Consider the following 25,195-nt stretch of genomic DNA (forward strand, 5'->3'; position numbering starts at 1 on the left):
ATGTATTCTTATCTATTGCCCACATGAGGCACAATTCATGTAAAAATTCTAGAGCTGATTATCAATAGAGTAGCCACCAGACATATGTGGCTATTTACATTAATATTAAAATTAAAAGAGATAAAGTAAAATAAAAGCTTCAGTCCTTCAGCTGCATAACCATATTTTAAGTGATCAAAGGCCAAATGAGGCTAGGGGCTACCATACTGGATAGAGCAGATATCAAACTTTTCTTTCATTGCAGAAAGTTCCACTGGATAGCACTCTTCTAGAGAGTGTGGTATTTTCTTCACATGAGAAAAAAACAAAACCACCATGCCAATATGTAAATTCCAATGTACTCGGATGATTTTGCAATATGAATACCCTCAACTTTAAGGAGTCTAGGGAAGACCTCACTCACCATATATTTATCAATATGTAGATTTATTATAGTCTTATAATTCTCAATGACTCCTGAAGTGTTTTTAAATAAATTCAGGAGATCCCACACGGCTCGGATCTGATGTTGCTGTGGCTGTGGTGTAGGCCAGCAGCTGCAGCTCCAATTTGACCCCTAGCCTGGGAACTTCCACATGTTGCATGTGTAGCCCTAAAAAGCAAAAACAAACAAACACAAAGAGTTTTTAAATAAATTCAAAAGGCTATGGAGCAAAAGAACACCTTAAACAAGGGGTGTTACACTTGTGCTAGCTTAATACTCAGATCCAAGACCCTAGGTGCCAGGTCCTGATCTGACAGGTCAGAGGTGTCTTAATGAAAATACATTATTAGACCTTCTTAAATGATTTAGATGCATGTGGTGCAAGGGCTACTTTCTGAAAAATTTAACCTAAGAATCACAAGGATTATATTATTGCTTTTTTAAATTGAAAAACAAAAAACACATGCACTGACTCTATGTAATGCACCCTATTCTGGGGACCAGGGCTACAGAGACAGAGGAAGAGAAGACATTAATGGAGAAGATATTAATGAGTGCTACCTTTTGCAAACTTGCTCCTCCACCAATCACTGGCACCACTTCCTGCCCAAACCCGTTCCCAGGTTTCCCCCCAAGTGGAATCTGGCTTGTCTTTGTATGCAGAGATGAGTCCAAGAAGGACTTGATAGTAGAAGTAGTAGCAGTAGAAGCAAAAGAAAAAGGTGGAAGAGGAGGAGAAAGAGGATGAGAGGGAAGGGAGGGGAAAAGGGAGAAGAAGAAAAGAAAGAAAGAAGGAAGGAGAGAAGAGAATGGGCTTGAGAGATTGGAAGGAAGGAGAATGGACAAACTTGACTACATATTGAACAGGGCAACAAGGAAGAATCTGGGATGGCATTTGGCTTTCTAGCTCAGGTTGGTAGATACTAGAGTCATTCACTTAAACAGGGAATGCAGAAAGAATGGAAAGAAGATGGTTTATTTTTGATATATTGGACCTGTATGCTGCCTCTGGTAGTTCAAAGTAGAGACATTTAGAAGGTAACTGGGTATACCATTTTAGAGTTTTAAAGATAAAGATTTGGGTTGTAACCAGTGTCACATGAAGCCATGGGAATGAATGAAATCACACTGTAGAGAGAGACGAGAAGGCTAGAAAGCTGGTAATTTGGTGGACATAAATATTTTAGGAAATTATTCTTAACTATTTGTGCACTGATGACTTTTCTGAAAATCAGATGATTTCTAGAAAATGCCAAAGTTCACAGATTAGCAAAATTTTGTACTTTCCAAGATGTTAGGAACCATGTTGAGAACTTCTACAGAGTTCAAGTTTTCAATAGCAAAAGAAGAGGAAGGGAGCCAGCTGGTAGGAAAACCAGATTTCTAACTCATGGAGATTTATTCATCAGACCTAATGCAACAGCAGATATAAACCTTTTAAAGGAGTAGCTTGCTTCTCTTACATTCCTGTTTGTAAAATTAGAAAAACAAGAATGCACATTTGGAAGTAATTTATTGAATTGGCTTTTTCTTTAGAGTTAGCAGTTGAATACTCTCTCCATTATTCTTCCTTTAACTTTAGAAACCATGGCTTAGTTAACTCAGAAAAGTGTTTCTTAGAGTAGATGAATAATCTCACAATGATATTCTCTTCCACATAGCTATAAGGTAAGGCAGGGGAAGGCCAGCATGCATTTTTGTTTCATTGGGATCTCTGCCTTTTATGTTACACTTACCTACAGATGTGATGATGACTGTGAAATGAGTTTCATCTCGCCTTCCAGTTACATTGTTGTAAGCACAGCACATATAGTCAGTTGTCTTCTGGGCTATTTTCTCTGATGCAACTTCTAAGTGAGGCCCATGCTTAATGACATATGTAGTATTGTCAGTCTTCTGGATCCAGGAGTACGTGTTAGGAGGATAAGAATCAGCAGAGCAATCAAACAAGATGGCTTCTCCAATATCCACAGTAAACACTTCTCCAACTTTTAGTCCTTTATCAGAATTAACTCGAAGTCCGTAAGGTCCATCTGCATTAATTGAAAAAAAGAAATCAAGGGGTGACATAATCAAAATACACTGGAGTTTCTGTCGTGGCTCGGTGGAAACAAATCTGACTAGTATCCATGAGGACGCAGGTTCAATCCCTGGCCTTGCTCAATGGGTTGAGAATCCAGGGTTGCTGTGAGCTGTGGTGTAAGTCACAGATGAGGCTAGAATCTGGCATTGCTGTGGCTGTGGTGTAGGACAGTGGCTACAGCTCCAATTTGACTGCTAGCCTGGGAACCTCTATATGCCTCGGATGCAGCCCTAAAAAGACACACACACACACACACACAAACACACACACACACACACACACACACAAATTACAATATAGTTTTTGAATTTGAGAGAGCTTAGCAGTATTTTGTTTTTCATGAGAGACTTTGTGTTAAACTTGGGCAAATGGGCCCTCATTTAGATTCCCATTAAATGTTAAGGATCTAAAGATGTTTTATTCTGATACTAATGGAAATGAAAATAACTTGAAATGTGATTGAACTTCTTTGAAATAGTGAAAGCCTTGAAACTTAGGATATAATTTTATAGACACTGTCATTGTAATTGTGGTGCTAAGCTTTTAAGTCGTGTATTGACAAATCTGCAATCTTGTTAGACAAATTCCATCTTTCTGAAACTGTAATTGTACTTGAAAGCATTTTGAAAATAGATTATGGCCACTATGTTCTCTTTCACAACCGTTCCTTGAATATTATTTATTTTTCTTCTAAGTGCTAGGATAGTTTATGCAAATATTTAAGTTGCATAGTTTTACATGGAGCACAAAGTTGTGTAAATAGATATAGGCGTGTTCCATATTTTCATGAAATTTTAAGAAAGAATTTAAAAATTTCTCCCCACAAATTAAGGTTAGATTCAATTTGGAAAAAATACCTCTTCATTACCATCAACAAATATTCACTGATCATCAATAAACTACTTAATCACGGATACCCCATGGTGTTTCTCCTCACAGAGCAATATTCCTGTACCATTTTGCTATTTCTATGGCACGAGACTGCCTGCAGATGAAGACACATTTCCCATTGATTTCTTCAAAGAATAAATTATAAGAGAGATTTTTAAAATATTCCCCAGCTATACCAGCTCTTCTCATTCAGTTTCTATCCTGATTAAAAGCTTTAAGGTATAAGCACTATTGCGGTCCTTTTTCAGCTGATCATAGACAATGTTTGTTGGATATCTGCCATCTGAATGCACTTTCAGTACTTATGCAGACAACCACATTTAATCTTTAAAGCAACCACATGAGTCAAATATTATTATTTCCATTGTAAGATGAAGGAAGATATATTTAAAAAATTAATTTTCCCAAGGTCACAAAGCTAGTAAACAGCATATCTGGAACTCTAAAATATGTGTATTTAATTATTCATATTACCTCTCTAAAAATATTATTAAGTGGTATAACTTTCTTTTTTTCCTTTTTTTTTTTTGGCTGCACCTTTGACCTGTGGAAGTTCCCCGGGCCAGGGATCAAACCTGCACCATAGCAGTGACCTGAGCTGCTGCAGTAACAATGCTGGATCCTTAACTCATTGCGCCACAGGAAAACTCTGATATAACTCTCTGTATCAAAATAGTTGTTGGTTTTCTAACTATATATTATTCATTCTATAAAAAATTATTGTCTAATTATATATTAATTTTGTACTTAATCAAGTAATCAAATATACTTGTTTGAGATTCACTAAGTGTAAGATAATATATTTGATGTGTAGGAGATTAAAAATGTGTGAGACACAGTTCCTATTCTCAAGGAATATATCAACTGGATAAGGCTATGTATAAAATAACCTAATCTTCAAAGATTCTGATTACAAAAAAGTAATGACAGTTCATCTCTCACTGTGTGGAATAATATAATGTAGTATAACTAGGTTAAGTCCTGATTTTGTCAATGATTAGCCAAGTGTTCCTCAAAAATCATTTACACTTTCAAGGTCTCACTTTCCTCATCTTTACTATAAAAATACTGACTGGATAACTGGTGTGAATCTTGCTACCTTCAAAACACCATAATTCATGCCATGTTAAAGTTATTTTGCAAACTTGCAAGCCAAGATCAAATTTGCAGATTCCCAGAGTGGTTCTCTCTTATGCAAACGTTTTCTGACCAATCTGCAACTGGGGAAACAAATTTCCTAAGATACAAGAGAAACTAAAGGTGCAAAACAATACATCGTATTTAGCTAGGGAGTGTACACTTTACACATATTAGCTTTCTAAATACACAGAGGCATCCAAAGGAAACCTATAGACTTACATTAATATGAATACATGAGATGATCCTACTTTCAGAAAACAGACATAGAAGTTATTACCTTCAAATTGAAGTAATCAGGAACTGGAGATGGAAGATTAAAGTGAAGAGAAATGAATGCCCCTTTTTTTGACTGCACTAGAACACTGTCATACTGTTCTCTCATTTCAGGCTGTGATATGGTCTCGGGGGAAACTAGTTTTAGAACTGTGTGTTGTAAAATGGAAACCTCTTACCCTGAATTCAACTGAATAGTAAGTTGTGTAATGAGAATGAAAAGTGGTTTTCACTCACTCAAGCAAAATCAATATTGAGATGCTACTGTGTGCATGATATTGTTCCAGGTATTCTAAGGGGATCTGAGATTTCACATATATGGTTCCTGTCATTATTATTTCAGATCGAGTGCAGGAGCAGGATCCCTGCAAGTTGTCAGCATCGATAGAACATTAGAGAAGCAAAGGCCATAGACTGGTGGGCAATGGTTACAGCTCACATAGTAGGAAACCAACGGGAGGAATCAACAGAGATTTGCAGCAGCAAAACACCTGAGTCTGTCATAAAAGCTAAAATCTGAGAGCATTTTTGAGAGCAGAGCAAGGCAGGCTTGATAGAGAAGTGTGGTCATTCAGAACAAGTTTCTCTCTTCCCACTTGTCTTCTTGGTTTACAGAAGGTGAATAGAAAAACTGTTTAACAACTTAATGCATGAAAATGAGAAATACTGCTTTTAAAGTGTGCTGACATTACACAAAACTTTTTTGGAAATTCCCCATTTGGAATTGTTTTCAGACCTTGCAACATAATAGAGTATTATCAAAAGTAGTAATTCTTCTATTGTGGAGAGTGGGTTTGATTTGCAGAGGAAGCTCACTGTAATTTCGAGGCAAGGCTGGTGAATAAGATGGATTATCTAATTTAATAATCACTCTAGTTTAAAATAAAACATGTTTCTAAAGAAAGGAATACTATTGTCTTAGTTCATCTTCCCTACACTCATGTTTACTTTGATTCTGCTACTTTCCCATCTGCTGGATTTTATGATTGGCATGATCTTTTCTGTCTTAATTATATGCTGTATCTAGTTCTTTGGAGTCAGCCTTAAATACCTCAAGCTCCCCTGGTCCCCACACAGGCATCTCTTCCAGGTCTTAGAACTTAACACCTTCAAGAATTTAAGTTCCATGCTTCTGATATTATTTCTTAAAATATAGCATATTTTATCTGATTATATAAGATATACATGTTCATTGCAAAAAATTCTAAAATTCCAGAGAAGCATGAAGATAACTCATTTTTTTTTCTTTTTTTGCTTTTCTAGGACTGCTTCCTGTGGCATATGGAGGTTCCCAGGCTAGGGATCTAATCAGAGCAGTAGCCACCGGCCTACGCCACAGCCACAGCAACCCAGGATCCGAGCCACATCTGTGACCTACACACAGCTCACAGCAACGCAGGATCCTTAACCCACTGAGCAAGGCCAGGGATCAAACCCGCAACCTCATGGTTCCTAGTCGGATTCGTTAACCACTGTGCCACGACGGGAACTCCAAAACTCATTTGTTTTCATCTCAGAGAAAGAATATCCATATTTGAGTGTATGATCTTTGTCATTATTTTCTCTCTCTCTCACACACACACACATACGCACGTGCACACACACACACAGATCAATTGATTATCTATCTAGCTATCTATTACACTCTATATATTATTTATAATCTATTTTCTTCTTACTACACTACGATGTTACTTCCTTTTTCATTAGTACTTCAGGCTAACCATCCTTTACTTTGGAGTGAAGTCTAGTATGTTATTCATGGGAATGAGCAATCATATTGAAGACACTTGGAGTGATTCAACTAGTGTGGCCTCTGACATTGAAGATAAAAGCAGAAGGATAATTCTATTTTGACTTTGGATTATGGTTCAGTTTTTTGCCCTTGGCAGAGAACTCCCAATAGAAATGAACTCCTTGCCTCAGGAATGGCTGTTTACTAAGTGACTTGTAAAATCACATATCATCTGCTCTCTTTAACAATTTATGGCTGGGCGGGAACAGTACCTAAATTTCCATCATGATGCTGCTTGCCACCCTGCTTGGGAGCAGATGGTAGGTATTTACTGTGAATGACCTTTTTTTCTTTAATTTTTATCACTTAGAGCACTTCCCTGCAGCAATGCCATATGTTGCACACAAAATGCAGTGGTTACTGGGTTATTATTTACAACAGAGCTGGAAGGCGTATACATTTCATTAACTGCAAGTAGGTATTTGCCTGAATCTCTGGCTTGACACTGTATTCCACCAAGGTCAGTACAAGATTATGACATCATAACCTCATAAATATAGGTCAGTCTTTATTTTGCTAGACTTTTTTTGCCAAAATAAAAAATAATCCCTGCTTTCATGAAGGAAATTGTCGTAGAATCAGCACCTGAAGAAAACTGTAGAGATAATTCTTGCTGAAATTCTAAATTACGATGTGGCCCTCTATGAGGGATTATTGGAATATAACATTTACTACGTTACTTTGGAACTTTGCTAAAGATCAGAAAAAACTGCTAAAGATTAGAAAAGATAAAAACAAAAGCAAAACAATGAAGGGCCAAAGCACTATTACTAAGAAGCTTTTATAATGGTGATTGAGCTTTTCTGCAATTTCATTGTTCAATTAACACTGGAATCTGAAAGGGATATGAAGAAAGATAATCTGGTCCATTTTAGTCAACTTCAAGAAAATTTTTGAGCTTATATACAAAATAAAAACACACCCACAGACATAGAAAATAAACTTATTATTACTAAAGGTGAAAGGAAGGGAGGGATAAATTAGGAGTTTGGGATCAACATATACATACTACTATACAGAACATAGATAATCAACAAGGACCTACTACATTAGCACGAGGAACTCTACTCAATATTTTGTAATAACCTATAAGGGAAAAGAATCTGAAAAAAAAATATCTGAATCACTCTGTTGTACACTTGAAAGAAACACAACATTGTAAACTAGCTATACTTCAATAAAAAAAAAAAGGAAACCTCTATTAAGTTCTGAATCTTTGTCAAGTATTGCCCTAGAGATACACAGATGAATAACACAGCTCCTGTTTTAGCCTGGGGTAATTATGAGTGGAAGAGACTCAAGGAAAACATAATGCAGTGAGTTCCAGGGAACAGATGTTCATGGGAGCTGCAGAGGCACAGCAAACCTCTTAGAGACCTGAGAAGGTGAGAAAAAGGAGGGGCAGGTGAGCCTTTTTGGGGTAAGATGATATTGTGATGGAAGAGGAGGGTGTAACCACGTGAACAGGGAGAAGCAGGAACAATCAATCAAGGCACATATTCCCAGTTTGCATGGAATGATAAAGACTGCAAGCATGCTGATGCCATGTCAATAGGATAAATGATACATCTTCAGATTATATATTTAATTTAATTCTTGGAACCATGAACCCAAGCCAAAACAAAATAAAACAAAAATAAACGACAAAACAGGGCTAAAATAGTGATAGTGAGAAAGACAATAAATTAATGAATTTGGGTTGTGTTTATATACGTTACATGACAACTAATAATTGCTTAGCACAAACAAGACCATGATGAATTGATTTTTTTTCATTTTCTTTTTCCTTTTTGGCCATGGCTGCAGCATGCAGAGGTTCCTGGGCCAGGGAATGAACCCATGTCATAGATGCAAACTGAGCCACAGTGGCAACAACATCAGATCCTTAACTTGCTGATCTACCAGGGAACTCCACTGATTTCCGAATCAAATCAAATATTGAGTGAATGAGTAAATGAATGAATGAAGATAAATAAAATGAGCTGTTGACCAAGTGAAGGTTTTTGCAGTTGAATGCAAAAATAATCAAAATAAATTATTTTGATGATTAATAATCTATTCACAATTACCACATATAAGAATAAAAAAAGTCTTTCTTAAATCATCTAGATAATTCATTTTTTTTTTTTTTGGTCTTTTTTCTATTTCTTGGGCCGCTCCTGTGACATATGGAGGTTCCCAGGCTAGGGGTCGAATCGGAGCTGTAGCTGCTAGCCTACGTCTGCAACCTACACCACAGCTCACGGAAATGCCGGATCGTTAACCCACTGAGCAAGGGCGGGGACCGAACTGCAACCTCCTGGTTCCTAGTCGGATTCGTTAACCACTGCGCCACGACGGGAACTCCTAAATAATTCATTTTTTACTATATGTAAATGGAGCCCACATTTAAAAATTTTCTAAATGTTCTTCTTTCTCCTATCCACCATTAGTCTTCACTCATGAGGTTTCTCTGTGAAATTTCCATAGGCTATGTCTAAGAGTGTAAAGAAAAAAGTTCAGGCTAAAAATAGAGAATATATGTTCTGTGAAATCTGAATTTATTCAGATGGGGGTATTTTAATTCTTTCGAATAACACAGAAAAATAAAGAAGATTTAGGATTTTAAAGCATAATATTCAACATTTACAGGTGTGATTATGGTTTTACTCCCGTCTTAATACTTTACACACATTGTGTATCAACATATTGAGAATGGGGCATGAAGTTGCATATGTTGAAAGAAAGACCTTATTTTTCATGTTGCCAGATTAAACTATTCAGCCAAACAAAAGTGTATTTTAAGATGCAAATGATATTTTCCTGTACCTATAATTGTTTATGCAATTTCTCCCAGGAATTTTTCACTTAAATCTATGGCTAAAGTTTAAAGATAGGTAAAAGATGGTGAGATAAATAGATAATAAGAAAGAATTGATGTAAAGAAAATATTTTAAAGTAGAAAAATAAAGTGTGTTTAATAATGACAATGTCTGGGGAATAATAAAATTCTTTTCAAAGTATTCTTTCTGTTTTCTCTTTACAGGTATCTTCTAAATTACCCAGGCTCTCATTAACTTCTTGTTGTCACATTGCCAATTATGTCAGCATAGTTTTGGCCCCAAGGGAAAAAAAATAAGAAAGAAAAACAAAAAAGGAGGAAAAGCAAAAGAGCGAACATGGTTGAGTTCTCCCTATGTGCCACTCATTGCTTTCTTTATACAAAATCTCACTTAATTCCCCCCATCCTTCTTGAGATAGGTACTAGCCTTACACTGGGACAGTCTAGATAAGGAGGTGATGAAACTGATGACAGAGTGATAATGGCAGAACCAGGGCTTTAACCCTGGCAGTTTGGATTGACAGCTTAGGTTCATAACACTGTGCTATCCACTGAATCTCCAAAGGGCACGACGTTTACTAGGGCACATGGTTGAAACAAATATGACCAGGTTTTTTTCAGTTAACAAAGAATGTTCCAACACAATCTTACTTCTGCTACCTCTTACCACACTAAACAATGGTTTGTCTGGATTAATATTCAGTGGGTGATATCTGGCTCGTTTAAAATCTTGTTTTGCATTTCGTATCTTTTCTATGTGAATGAATGTGAATCATTTTTACCAAACAATAGAGACTACTGTAAGGATGAGTCTATATAACTCCAGATTTTGTTCCATTTTTCTGCTCACATTTTTTTTTCTTTTTCTCCACTGTGTTCAAGGAACTTGAATGCTTAGGTCTGTGCTACCTGGAGTTGAATGGAATTTTTAATTCATGTCAGAATACTCTTAATCAAATAGTCAAGAATATGATTACACTTATAAATAGATTACCCCAAATCTAAAATTTTCACTCCAGTTCAATGCTAGTCGTGCAGATAGTCACAATTTATACTTTGTAAATCTCTTTCTCAGCCTGTGCTTTAAAGCAAACAGAATATTTCCACAATGTTATCTGAATATAAGGTTACGTAAAACTACTATAAAATATAGCTAAAGTTCAGCTATAAAAACAATTCCGTTGTTAAACACAATATAACTAATGATTGTAGTAAATCATAAAATTTGTAGTGAATGGTATTTTGGTATTTGTTTGGTGAAAAAGTATAATTTCCTTCTTCTCTGGCACTCTTTAATTTTTTCTGTTTCTTCATGGTGACTGGTTCTTCTTTAAGATATTGAATTCTGACTAGGTTAGACTAGCAGACTAGGTTGGCAGTTAATCCTCTTTGCATTCCCCTACACCAAAGCTGAATTATATGATCAATGAATGAAGTTTTTTCTATTTTTATGCAAACAGTATTTTTCAGAAAAAAATGCTTTCGAATTGCTCTTAGACATGTTTAATCACTGTATGTTGTTCAAAATTTGTGATTTTTTCTCCATACCCCAGGTTAATATATCCTACTTCCCTTTTCTCCTTTCCTATATATACTTTCTATAATTCTATGACATTTGTGATCTATTTTGAAAACGTGCTGTCCTGACAAACATTTCTTGATTTAGTCTAGAATATTTGTGTGTGTTTATAAAACATTCTCTAGTCTTTTTATTTGGACACTTGTTTAAAAAATAATTTTTCTCATTGTTTACCAAATAAAGCCTGGCGTTCAAAGCTCCCCATAATCTGATTCAAATGTACAGGTATCTTCTATTTTTCAAAACTTTGCTTCATGTCATTTTGCTTTTACAAAAGATCTACATTAGTATCTGTTTTAGTGGACTGAAAGGAATCTTTACAGGATTTTTACTTTCAGGAAAAAAGGTGAGAAATAGCATTCAGCATTTGTTTTGCAGGAACCGTCACAGAGGCAGCTTGAACCTCAGCAACGAGAGTGGCCAAGCTCCTTCTCAGGGAACTACAACTCAGCATCAAGCACCCATGGATTTGAACTGTCTATGAGTATCTGTGATTTATCTTGATTTATTTTGTGCATTGATTGGCAAGACATGTCCTAAGGTTTGCTTTACACAATTTTGGTTTACACAAGGTTTCAAAGGAATGCTCTACTTTCTGATAAGAGGGGGGGAAGGGAGGGGGAACCTGTAACTATTCCTCACTGTATCCTACACACTAACCAAACTGGACCATTTGCCAAATACTCTGACCTCTGCTTAGTATCTGTGCCTGCTGTCCCTATTGCCTGAAATGGTTTTTCCAGACAATGACACTTGCCCTAATCATACCCATTGTTCAAGGTTCATCTCAAATGTAACTTTCTGCAATGTCTTCTTTCCAGTTATAAGGAATGTTTTCCTTTTCTGAATTCTCTTAGACTCATAATATTATAATGATAATAATGGTCAACAGCTACATAGTATTTACTATGGGTCAGTCACTGTTCTAAGCAATTTACATATAGTAACAGATTTAATCCTAATAATAACCCTATGAAGTCGATACTATCATTATCACCATTTCTTTATACAGATGAAGAAACTGAGGCACAAGAGAAGTAAGGTAATAGAGGCAGGGTCTGAGGCCAGCCCTTCTGGCTTCGAAGGTCTGGTTACCATGCTCCTTTGTATGCTTCCCTATGGTATCTATGACATTTTACCTCATACATTTTATTGTCACACTTTCTCACTTCTGCTAAAATACAGGATAGCTTCCAGTTTCAAGATTCAGTGGTTCCATTTTTCTTAGCTTAAATTTTGATGGTTTTGCACTGAGGTTCCTGAACTTCTTTACAAAAGCCACTCTACTCTCTTCTACAGTAACACTCTGTATGTCTGCAGATGTACCCCTTGTTGTAGAGTATAAGATTGCTGATATGGGATATTTAAAGTACTATTTGACTCCCAAGATTGAGGAGGAAGAAGGATCTTAGGCACTATATACCTAAATAGCTGTATACCATATTGTATATCTGTATCACAGTAATGCATTCCACTTCCTAGAAGTTGCTTTTCCTGCCCCATTTCTAGAGCTCAGTTTTATTGCTAAGCTTGATCTAGTTGAAAAATACCCTACATTTTATACACATGCTGGTGCTTTTTACCAAAGAGTTAATAACACACTTTCTCAAAAAGATTCTCTCAATTTTTGACTGAAGAAAATAGAATATAGGAGTTCCTGTCCTGGTGCAGCGGAAACGAATCCTATTAGGAACAATGAGGTTGGGGGTTTGACCTCTGGCCTTTCTCAGCATGTTAAGGATCTGGTGTTGCTGTGGGCTGTGATGCAGGTTGCAGACCTGGCTTGGATCTGGCATTGCTGTGGCTGTGGTGTAGGCTGGCAGCTATAGCTCCGATTAGACCCCTAGCCTGGGAACCTCCATATGCTGCAGGTGCAGCCCTAAAAAGACAAAAAGACCAAAAAAAAAAAAAGAAAAAAAAAAAAAAGAAAAAAGAAAAGAAAATAGAATACAGATGTACCGATAATACCAACTGTCTCGATTAACTCAATGTTTGATTGATGTCAGTCAGTGGCTGTTTTTCAAACAGTACTTAATTTAACCACAGCAATGTGGTGAAGTAGTTTCAACAATCTCCATTTTACAGGTAAAGCTCAGAAAGGTCAAGGGGCTTCTTAAGGTCACGTGAGTAATGACAGAACTGGTTTTTCACTTAGGTCTGTCTACTCCTAAGCCCTTAAACCCTAGGCTTTAGGGCCTTTTTGAGCATTATGCAGATATATTTGATGAGTGAATAGATATTTTTACAAAGCTTAATTCTACCCTTGTGGTTTAATCAGCTGAAACCTCCACCCTCACCTCACGGGGTGAGAAGTTTTCCTTTGTCATGCCTTACTTATTTTGTTACATGCGGCTAAGCTTCAATGGTAACTGATCAGATGACTTCCTAGTGTAATAAGCCATTGGCTCAAATAGGGGAGATTTTGCATACTCTTTCCTCTGCATTCAGGGACATATGGCCATGCCCAGAGACATTTTTAGTTGTCACAACTGGAGGGGAAGGTGTTTACTGGCATGTTGACCAGGGATGCTGTTAAACATCCTATAGTGCACAGGACAAGTCCACACAACAAAGAGTTGTCCAGCCAAAATGTCATTAGTGGGGAGGCTGAGAAATCCTGTGAAAAGCTGAAGTTGGAATGAAGCGTTAAACATATCAGAGGTGGTGCTATGACGTAGAAGGGGCTGGGGAAAATAATACAATAAACAAAGAGAGACCTTGCTTGGGTTAGTGATGATAATATGACATGAACTAAAACATCTGGTGAGCTTAACTTTGAGATTAAACAACAATAATAATAGCAACTCTAGCAACAGCAAAAAGAACCAAAGAAAATTTAAATCTGAAATAATTACTGATTCTCTGGGAACTTGAAATCCTCACGCATACATTTTCTCTGTGCTCTTCTCTGCACCCTGCCTCTAAAAACGGAGCTGAGAAAATGGGCAGAGAGAATAGCCACGCCCTGCGCTGCACTACTCATACATAACCTGAGAACATTCTTTCTCCCTGTGACATCAGCTACAGAGCACAGTCCTCTCCCAGTTTATGATAAACAACGCTTTCTTCTTGGAAGTGAACAAGTCAGTGTCTTCTGCATGGTTCTGGATTCTTGAAATTGAGATTTTACTTTGCACTGGAAATAAAGTCATCCAGTGTTCTAGGTCAGAGAACGTATCCTAAAAGGCCCCTGACCTGTATCTCAACTTGATTTTCAAGAAACAGGGCTGTTCAAGTAACTACATTTCATGACAAGACAGTGCCTAGGAAGTATAATCACTACTAGTACAGCATCATAATAATGGTAAAAACCAAATAACATCTGGTGTTGATATTCTCTGCGACAACTTTCATGAAGCCTTCCCAGAAGAAAACACATGCACATGTATATTTAAAAAACCTCCACAACTTACAATATATGGTAGGCATAATGATGTCACTTTCCATCTCACTGACAGGGTTCTTGACCAGGCAACTGTAATTCCCAATGTCTTCTTTCGTCACTGGAGCAATATGAAGGGTGTTGTTTTGGAGAGAAAAGGAAGTGGTGGAGCTGGTGTGAACAGGCCTCCCATTTTTTAGCCACTGGTAAACCAGCCGGGTGCCCCTTTCCACGAGGCATGTCAGGGTCATGTTTCCCACATGCTCCACAGCCCCAGAGGAAGGCTGAGTCTGCACCACTGGTTTCGTGACAGGATCTGCAACATTAAAAGAGATAGAAATGGGGAGTTCTCATTGTAGTGCAGTGGAAATGAATCCAACTAGTGTCCATGAGGATATGGGTTCAATCCTTGGCCTTGCTCAGTGGGTTAAGGATCTGGTGTTGCCATGAGCTGTGGTATAGGTCGAAGATGCAGCTCGGATCCTGTGTTGCTGTGGCTGTGGCTGTGGCTATGCCTGTGGCTGGCAGCTGTAGCTCGGATTCAACCCCTAGCCTGGGAACTTTCATATGCTGCAGGTGCAGCCCTAAAAAGCAAAAAAAAGAGAGAGATAGAAATGATTTTTGTCACCAAGGATAATAATAATAGTATTTTAAAAAAATGTCTATGAGGTCTTTCAAATATTAAATCCTAAGGAAATGATTCCAAAGTTTTGCACTTTGTAAATGTAGACAGTTTAATGGTAATTAATGAAGAGAATAAAGAAGTCATGGCAAGGAGTTCCTGTCGTGGCACAGCGGAAATGAATCTTGAGGTTGCGGGTTTGATCCCTGGCCTTGCTCAGTGGGTTAAGGATCTGGTTTTTCTGTGAGCTGTGGTGTAGGTCGCAGCTGTGGCTCGGATCTGGCGTTGCTGTGGCTCTGGCATAGGCTGGCAGCAACAGCTCTGATTAGACCCCTAGCCTGGGAACCTCCATATGCTGAAGGTGTGGCTCTAAAAAGACAAAAAAACAAACAAACAAACAAACAAAAAAAGTCATGGCAAATACAAAATGATAAAATATAAAAATTGATTGCAGAGATAACTGATTCTAGAACTTCCTCTTCGAGGGTTTTCTAATGAAAACCTTTACTTTATAGATAATGTGATTAGTGGTAGAGAACATCAGCTTCCTTATCTCTTCCTGTTCATTGGGCTTTCTCTCCACAATAAAGGTATACTCTCAAAGGCTAAGTTCACATAATTATTTCCCTCTATTAATTCGTCCTAATATCCCAAGAGCAGCTGGTTGAGATTGAAGTGGTGAGCTCAAATGCCCAGCCACCATCTGCAAAATACAAAGCTCATATATATTATACTTTTGGGGGAGTGAGAGAAAGTTTTAGAGAATCACATTTGCACCATTTATTTTTCCTTCTATGTAAGTGAACTAATTATATGTTTTAATTGCTGTGCATTTGTACTGCAACATTATGTTAGTCACTGTACCATGTTAGTCACTTTAACAAACCAAAGCCTGTGATAATCTCCTACGCATGATTACAGGACACACACAGAGATGAGTAACAGACAGCTGGCTCCAATTTTAGCTTTCAATTTCCTATCAAGTTTTAATTGGGGTTTAAGATGCAAACTTTAATTGCATCTTCTCAGGTAAATCTGTCTTGATTCATGCTCACATTTTTTTTTTTTTACACCAGAAAACATGCATTAGAGCATCAAATAAAGACCTAATCCTTCATGCCAGAGAAGATAGAGAAAATGAAAGATAAGGAGAAAGGAGGTTGGAAAGCAACTTGTAGGGGAGCTGACTGGTTCTGAAGCCTCCAGCCTTTCTGAAGATGGGTGCAATCAAGCTGTCCACTCAGTTTAACCCTTTATATTCCCTGGTGGGAACAAAGGATTTGAAACAGCTTTTGTTTACATTATTTTGATTTTAAAAGAAAAATGAATTGGTAGGTACATTTATTATGTAGAAAAAGCTTATATTTCAAATATGCCCATGTGTGGAAATATATGGGTATGGGATTAGTTAAATAGGCAATATTGAAGTTCTCTATGAGGAGAACCAATCATTAAAATAGACATCGTTATTATGATCATACACTTGCATTTTACGGGTAACTCAGATGTGGAAGTTTCCCAAGAAGATTTTTTTTACCTAGGCCCTAAACTACTATTAAGACCTTTCAGTTATAGGGGAAAGGGGCAAGATAGGAGTAGGTTATTAAGAGGTAAAATTACTGTGTGTAAAATAAATAAGCTATAAGGATATATTGTACAGTACAGGGACTATACCCAATATATATATTTTTAATTTTATGGCCACACCCACATCATATGGAAGTTCCTGGGCCAGGGATTGAATCTGAGCCATAGCTGTGACAACACTAGATCCTTTAAGCCATTGTGCTGGGCCAGCGGAATTCAACTTGCACCGCCACAGTGACCCAAGCTGCTGTAGTCAGATTCTTAACCCACTACACTATGGCAGGAACTCCTATAGCCAATATTTTATAATAACTATAAATTTTTTTGTAATTGTTAGATTTATTTCTATCCCTCCCGCTTGGCAACTACAAGTCTGTTCTCTGTGATTCTGCTTCTGTTTTGTAGATAGGTTTAATCTATATAATTTGAATCACTATACTGTTCATCTGAAACTAATATCATATTGTCAATCAACTATACTTCAATAAAAAAATGTTAAAGACCTTTTGGCCACATTTCCCTAAACGGATCCAATTTACTACACATTAATAAGTAATGGATATTCTGCTAAAAGTTTGGGGGAGAGAGAGGATACTACCCAGGAGAATTTCATGAAGATATGAACACATCCTCCTTTTCTCTCCCCTAAGTTGTTCTCCAGGCGTCTGCTGCCACATCCCATGTCTTTGTTCCCCTGCAGTCTCTCCAGTTCCCACTCATTTACTACGCATATATTACTGACTGCCTATGAATAATGGCCAGCATCAGGGTTTAGGCAGTGAGGATAAAGCAGCAAATGATACAAAGCCCTGCTCCCACGGACCTTGTATTGTGGGCAGGGAAGAGAAACAATAAACAAATAAAAATATATGATACGTCCAGTGTTATGGAAAGAATAAAGCAGAACTCAAGATAAACAGTAACTCTCTTCCCCCTCCTCGCCCTTCCTGTTTGGAGAGTGAGGTTATACTTTACATAAGGTGGTCAGAAAAGCCTTCACAGATAAAGTGACACTGGCTGAGACCAAAGGAAGTAGGCAAGGGAACCATCCTAGGAGAAGAGCAATCTGGGTAGAGTGAATAGTCAAGTACAAAGGCCCTGTGTGGTGAGTGTGTTTGGCCTGTTCTAAGAAGAGCAAGAAGGCCAGTGTTGTCAGAGCAGAGTAAGTTTAGGGGAAGAGAGGTAGGAAATGGGAGTCAGAGAGTTAGTGGGTATGTTGGGGGAATCTCCTTGGGCCTATGGGACATCATCAGCACTGTGGCTTTGATTGTGAGTAAGAGAGGAAGCTATGATAGGGTTTTGAGCTGTAGGAGGTAGAGTAGAAGCCAGAGACTGGGCAGCAGGCTGTTAGGACAGTCTAGGCTGGAGTTGACGGGGTTGAGTGAGGTGGTAGTGGGGGTGGCAAGAAGTGATTCAACTCTATCCACATTTTGAAGTCAAAGCTGACAAGTTTTACTGGTAGACTGGAGGTGGGTTATAAGACAAAGAAGGAGTCAAGGGTGATGACAAAGTTTTGGCCTGAGCAACTGATGGAATGACGTTGGCATCTGTTAAAATGGAGGAATATTGTTAAATAAATAGGTGTAGAGGGGAAAATCAGAAGTTGGGCTTTGGACATAGTACATTTAAGGTATGCTACCAACATATTTCAATAAGGAAAATAAATGTCTGAAAGTTAGCTGAACCCTACTCTCCCTCAGAGGACATTCCCAGCAACATCTGTTGTTCCTTAAGTATGATCACTCAGCAAGTCTCATCCTTCTCCAAATAGTGTACTAAAATTGAAAAAATATATTTATGTAACAAAAATAGGGCTCTTCCCGAGGTGCATTTTGCTAACAAGAAATAAACTTTTCTCCATCTCCTTATATAGGCAACTTTATTTGGTGGTTTCCAGGCAAACAAATAAGAGGTTCTACTTACTGCCTGATTACCTTTAGCTCAGCGCTGTGCATATCCTTTACACATGTCTTATTTAATCCACAGAAAGCCTCATGAGGTGGCTTACATCATTCATGCCATGAGATGTTGAGGTTCTGGGGGTTAATTCATTTGCCCAAAGTTGCAGGGCCAAGACCTAAAGCCCAGGTAGTCTAGTCTCCTGAGCCATTGCTATCATGCTACTTGGCTGCCCACGTCACTTACAGTGGACTTACCATCAACGGTGACTTGAATCTTCTGACTAGCCGACAGAGTTCCATTTCCCTGAATGTTGACCTTGACAATGTAATTGCCTTCATCAGTGAACTGCAGTGGGTTGATGAGCAGAGAGGCATTGGGAGGCATCATGGTGAATTTGTGTTGGTACTCCAGGTCGGGAACCACAGACTTGTTCACAGAGCCTAGTAAGTATTTGGGCATCGTGTGGGCTCTCTCAAACAGCCATATGATCTGGATGTCTGATGCCGGAGTGTGGAATCCATAGTGCACAGGGAGGTAGAGAGCATGGCCCCTCATGCCATGGACGGTGTGCGATGGCACCGCCACTTTCAGCCCTGAGCAAGCACCTGCCACAAAGGAAAGGAAGGCTATAAAGACCCTGAGCCACATTTCACAATCTATAGGGGGCAATACAGAGAGAACCTGATCAGGTGATAATCCTTTACAAAGAAGAGAGGCTTCTAGGTACTGACTATTCTAGTACCGGTTACCTGTACAAGTAAATATTTGCCTCTGAGACCTGCATGTTAAAAACTCCACCCAAAGACTACGTTGATTGCATGATCTCTTTAAAGGAAAGCTGAAAAGGAAAAGCAGAAGTTATTATCTTCGACTGTTAAAGAATAATGGGAAAAGGAGAACTGAGAAAGATTATTAGTTCTAAAGTCCAATGAAACCTTTAAAAAATGTGAAATTGTGGTTGTATCTGAGTCATATCATATCCTAATCCAACTATGTGGTTGAGGGGCGACTTCCTCTCAAGAATCTTCCCCCAGTTTATGAAATGGCTTAACAGTCTATAACTGGAAGTTTTCACCTTTAGCCAAAGCTTTGCCTAAAGCAAACATCCTAATTAGAGTGGCATCAAACCATTATCATTCATGATTGGTTATTCCTGCTCAGTAGCTGGGATCTGGCTGGTGTGTTTGAGGAAGAGCAGGAGGCAGGAACAGAGAGCAGAATGGAGGAGGAAAAGCGTGGTCAGCAAGGTAGAGGAGCAAGATCAAGCGATGCCTTGGGGTCTTGGCAAACACTTTGGTGATTTTACTCTGAGTGAGATGGGACACAAGTGAAGTTTTGTGAGCAGAGAGGGATAGGGATCTTCCTTTTCAAACAACAAAAAAATTTTTTTTAGGTGTGTTCTATCTGCTGCGGGGACAGACTGAAATAGAGGAGTAGGGAGACCATTTAGGAGGTGATTGCCATAAAAGAGGCAAGAGATGACTGTGCTGCAGATAAGGGAGGTAGTAAAAGGTATTGTGAGAAAAGGCTGGTGGTGCTAACAGGATCTGAGTACACAGTGTGGGTGGGAGACAAGAAACAAAGATGAGGCATGAGTGATTCTAAGGTTGTTGACCTGATCAACTGGAAGGACGAGTTGTCACATATTAATGGGCATCTAATAAATTAATCACGAGGAAGACCATGAGGATACATTCTGGGGGAAAGATTGGGAGTCAGTTTTGGACATGTTCATTTTAGAGGCCCATTAGACAGCTAAGAAGCAACACTGAAAGGACATACTGGGCATTAAGGCCTGATTAAAGTGCACTTAGGAGAGAATGAGGGGCCTGGAGGGTCTTGGGGCATGAAGCTCTGATATAGCCATTGCTCCAGGCTTCCTGCCTGCCTGGCTTGCTTGGGTCCAGGCACTCACTGGTATGTCTGCGGGTTTCTTCCTAGTTTCTGGCACCTAGAGATTTCTCCACCTTTACTTTGAACTGTATATTGTTTTACTTTATCTAGCATTTATATATATATGCAAATGAGAAGAAAGTCCTTAGCTCAGGTTACTACGTAGTGAGAATCCCAATCAAAAGTTCATTTCAAAATCCTCATTTTAAAGGGGAACAATATGGTACCTACATCAATGAACATTTGAAACAGTCAGGTAGAGAATGGGAGGAATTTCAATGTGAGGTCTTTTAAATAGTGAGGGGGTAAAAAGAATGGAAAAGAAATTGGAGACAGTGGTATAGACAACACTTATGGGGAGTTTTGCTGTGAAAGGGAACAGAAAAATGTTGTTTTTTTAAATTTCTTTTTTTCTTTGGGTAGATGCTGAACAGTATGTTTGTAGCTATTGGAATGATCACTAGAAAAAGAAATCTTTTTTTTTTTTTTTTTCCTTTTTAAAGGGCTGCACATGCTGCTTATGGAAGTTCCTAGGCTAGCATAGAATCAGAGCTACAGCTGCCGGCCTATGCCACAGCCACAGCCACAGCAATGCCAGATCCGAACTGCACCCGTGACCTGCGTCACAGTTCACGGCAATGCCGGATCCTTAACCCACTGGTAAGGCCAGGGATTGAACTGGCATCCTCAGGGATACCAGTCAGGTTCGGTTCCATTGAGCCACAATGGGAATTCCTAGAAAAAGAAAGCCTGATGAAACAGAATAAAGATAGGTGAAGGTGGAATAAAATCCCAGGTGAGGAGAAATGGAAATTTGGGCACAAACAGAGATATCTTAGAATTTCAACTTTGTCATATACAAAATGTAAATATGATTGCTTCCCCTTTTTCATCTCTACTAGGAAGGGGACCTTTTAAAATTTATCTGAATCATGTCATAAAAGGGAGGGAATGGTAGAAAGGTCTGTTTGTACAATGGTTTTTTTTGAGAAACTGAAAGATGTAGATCTGCTCCTGTGGAGAATCAAGTTCTATCAATAGTAAATTTCTTTTTCCCAGGGTGGAGGTTAGAGCAAAGATTTCCATATGACATCACTTATATGTGGAATCTTAAAAAAGAATACAAATGAACTTTTTGTGGGACAGAAACAGACTCACGGACTTTGAAAACAAACTTACAGTTACCAAAGTTTGGGGGGGGGGGATGGATTGCAGGTGTGGGATTGGCATATGCACACGGTGGTCTATGAAATGACTGTCCAATAGTGACTTGCTTGTATAACACAGGGAACTCTACCTAATATTCTGTGATTATCTATATGGTAAAAGAATCTGACAAAGAATTAATGTGTGTATACATATGTGAATCACTTTGTTGTGCAGCATAAATTATCTCAATATTGTAAATCAGCTTATATCAATTTAGATCAATATTTCAATAAAACTTAATAACAAAACAAAACCAATCAGAGCAAAGAACCCAAGAGAGGAAAGGACAAAGAGAAAGACAAGAGGAGGTTAGAGGGAGAAGGGACGTCTCGATGTTTAACCGAAACTGATCCTACAGGCAGAAAATAAGGTGACCCTATGGGAAAAATAAATGTGTCTTACAGTCTCCTTGGTCTCTGTGTGTATTTGCGATCGATTTGTAATTTTTTTTTCCTGATAATGGGATGTACCTGAACATTTATTTTAGTGATACGGTCTGTAGCAAAGGAGATACAAAGGTATGAGAATTTTCTTTTCTGGCAAGTGCAAGAATGTTAAATTTGTAGTTGTTCTAATTTGAATTATTAGAGAAAGAAGGAAAAAGAGGAGATAAAGTGGATTGCAGAAAATGAGTAGTGGTTTCTGCAAGGAAATCCTAAGAGAGTTAAAGGAAGATGAGAGAGTAAATCTAGGACTTAAAAACTGATGATGTCTGAGAAATATGAAGCAGAGACTGGTAGAAGGGAGCAAAGCTTTGAAGTCATAGATACAGAAAGACATTGGGCATTTGAATGGGGACTGTGTGTTATCTACATGAAACAACATGCATTTACATGCCTTTCATTGAATTGGTGATAGGAAGCTCCTATAAGTTCCTGGTAAACAATAAATAAAAATTAGTTTTTTAGTACCCACCGTTACTAACTTAAGATATGTAAACTATAATTTTCACTGTATTTATTATGTTGCTTGTTTCCTTTTTTACTTTAGTGAATATGGAAGTATTTCTGAGGCTATCATGGCTCATTCTTGATCTTGGACTCCCTTGTTCATATAGTCTTAAGTTAATCACCTGGAAATTCCCTGGAAATAAGAGATTTCAGGAACTTATTCTCTAAACCTGCAGAGAGATTTCTGAATGTGATACTTTGCGAAAGTTAAAAGTCCACTGAAACGCAAGGTCTTAGAACAGAACACATACTTGGGATAAAATGGTGATTAGTCAGTTAAGTAACCTTAGATAAGTCATTTTAATTCTCTAGACCTCAGTTTATTAGATGAGGCCTAAGACCTCCCTCTATTCTTTATGTTCTTCGTTATCTTGAGATGCCTTTCTCAGGGTAATAGCTACCCACATCTAAAGAGGAAAGGCCTGTATTTTGAGAAGGCCCAAAGAATTCTGAAGTATTGAGTCTCAGGTTTTAGTGAACTTACTAAGTTGTCAATCCCTGGATATCCTCGAATAAAGTGGCAGTTTTGTGGGGGGTTTTGGCCAAGGAATCAAGGGAGATGGTGGCAGTCCACACCATTACCTTGAGAAGGCACACGGAAAAGCTTCAGAGCTACTGACCTAAAACTCAGTAGTTGCCTCAGAAAGTGAGCAATTTGGTCATTGACTTATCAGTCAGTTAAATACATTTCACAGCTCAACCTCGAAACCAGCTAGACTGAGTTGTGGATATAGATGGCCCAAATGCAATTCTGGTCAATCTGTTCTAAGCATTTGGAAAAGTCATTGCAGAAGTCCTTATTTACTTTTTTCTTTTCTTTTTGGAAAAAGGGGAGGAACTCTTTTTAGTCTACTTTTTTGTGTATTGAATTAAAAAAGATTAACTGAGATTGTAATATTCTGAAAATGGTTGGGAGGCACTTTGTTACATGGAGTGTAAGCATGACTGGCAGGGAAATGTTGGTAACTTTTGAATCTTGAATCAGAATGTTGCAACTTAAGTATGAAAAGACTACTTGGAGGGTCTATGACTGAAGTGAGGGGAAGAAATTTTATTTAATAAAATATTAAATACAATATAAATATTGTAGCCTGGGAAAAAAATGAAATTTCTGTGGTAGAAAATAACATTTTATGTGGCATTTACAATAATAATCATTAAGGGGAGTGAGCTAGTTCTTTGGTCTATTTTAGAAACTGCATCATGTAATAAATAATACATTACCCTCAATAATGTCTCTGAGTTTATTCAATGCTTATCTTATAAAATGATATGAAATCATGTCATTTAATTTTTTTTCAGAATGTGTGCTTTTTCAAATGTATGTATGACAGTGAGAGATAGCACAGGTGTTACAATAGCTATTTGCTTAGACTGCCTACACCTTTTTTATTGGATAAATTATAGGTAGCGAGGTATGTGTATCAGTGAGGAATGAAATTTTCTTTGTATTTTTTTTTTATTTCAGCCACTGAAATCTTTTTAGACATGAACCTATTGAAATGATGCAATCTTTACTTGTTGTGAACTTTGGGAATAAGCGGATAACTGGATGCTTTTTCTACATTTTAGGAACACATACTCTTTTGCCATTGCTCTATTGCCCACTACATATGTGAGGAATCTCCGCTGTCAAAACAATAGTTTATTAATTTTAAAAAAATTAGCCTCAAGTGCTCTTTTCCAGTTGTATGAGAAAACCTAAACAACTAAATTATTGATTTTAGAAAGTCAACCTCGGTAAGAACAAATAAATTTTAAGGAAAAAAAAAAGACATAAAATTAATTAAATTTTAATTTCCTTTTGATATTCAAGAAATTTGGACTTAAAAATCAATTTTATTATTAGATACACTAATACTTATTTTTTGAATATAAAAAAGGTAAACTCTTAGATTTTTTGCACATAAGGCACTATATTAAACTGGAGAGCATTCATAATGCCATTAATAGTCTGACACACAGGTGTTCCCATCATGGCTCAGTGGTTAATGAATCTGACTAGGAACCATGAGTTTTCGGGGTCAATCCCTGACCTTGCTCAGTGGGTTAAGGATCTGGTGTTGCTGTGGCTGTGGTGTAGGCCGGCAGCTACAGCTCCGATTAGACCCCTAGCCAGGGAACCTCCATATGCCCAAGAAATGGCAAAAAGACCAAAAAAAAAAAAAAAAAGAAAAAGAAAGTTTGACATACAAAATTACAGCAATACTTTCCACTTTAGAGCCTCCCTTAAACTATAAAACAATGACATTATAAAGGAATGTCCAGGGAGTTCCTGTTGTGGCACAGCAGAAATGAGTTCAACGAGGAACCATGAGGTTGAGGGTTCGACCCCTGGCCCCAGTCAGTGGGGTAAGGATCCGGAGCTGCTGTGAGCTGCAGTGTAGATTGCAGATGTGGCTCAGATCTGGTGTTGCTGCGGCTGTGGTGTGGGCCAGCTGCTACAGCTCCAATTAGACCCCTAGCCTGGGAACCTCCATATGTCTCAGGTGCACCCTTAGAAAGACCAAAAAATAAAAAAAAATTAAAAAATTAAAAAATAAAGGAATGTCCAGTGTTTAGGAACACTTGTCATATTGTGAAATTTATCTATATTCCAGCAACAAAAGACTCCCTTAACAAGTTTCACTGTATTGAATGTAAA

At 37.9% G+C, this 25,195-nt stretch overlaps 1 protein-coding gene across 19 annotated transcripts in view; it reads right to left on the reverse strand.

Annotated features, from left to right (window-relative positions):
* Positions 1–25,195, reverse strand: part of HEPACAM2 (HEPACAM family member 2) — a 54,598-nt gene that overhangs the window by 20,271 nt on the left and 9,132 nt on the right. For all 19 annotated transcript variants that reach the window (XR_002347043.2, XM_084977023.1, XM_084977020.1 and 16 more), the window contains exons 2-4: positions 18,754–19,104; positions 14,420–14,704; positions 2,161–2,457 (exon numbers count right to left, since the gene is read on the reverse strand). Coding sequence is in view for 18 of the 19 variants with exons in the window: in XM_021102389.2 (XP_020958048.1) it covers positions 2,161–2,457; positions 14,420–14,704; positions 18,754–19,104 (933 nt within the window). In the remaining variant the exon portion in view is untranslated. The remainder of the gene's footprint in view (positions 1–2,160; positions 2,458–14,419; positions 14,705–18,753; positions 19,105–25,195) is intronic.

Source organism: Sus scrofa, chromosome 9 (assembly GCF_054392235.1).
Source record: "Sus scrofa isolate SSC_HxYL_T2T_F1_AM1 chromosome 9, Sscrofa_HxYL_maternal_Yorkshire_Landrace_v2.0, whole genome shotgun sequence".
NCBI lineage: Eukaryota > Metazoa > Chordata > Mammalia > Artiodactyla > Suidae > Sus > Sus scrofa.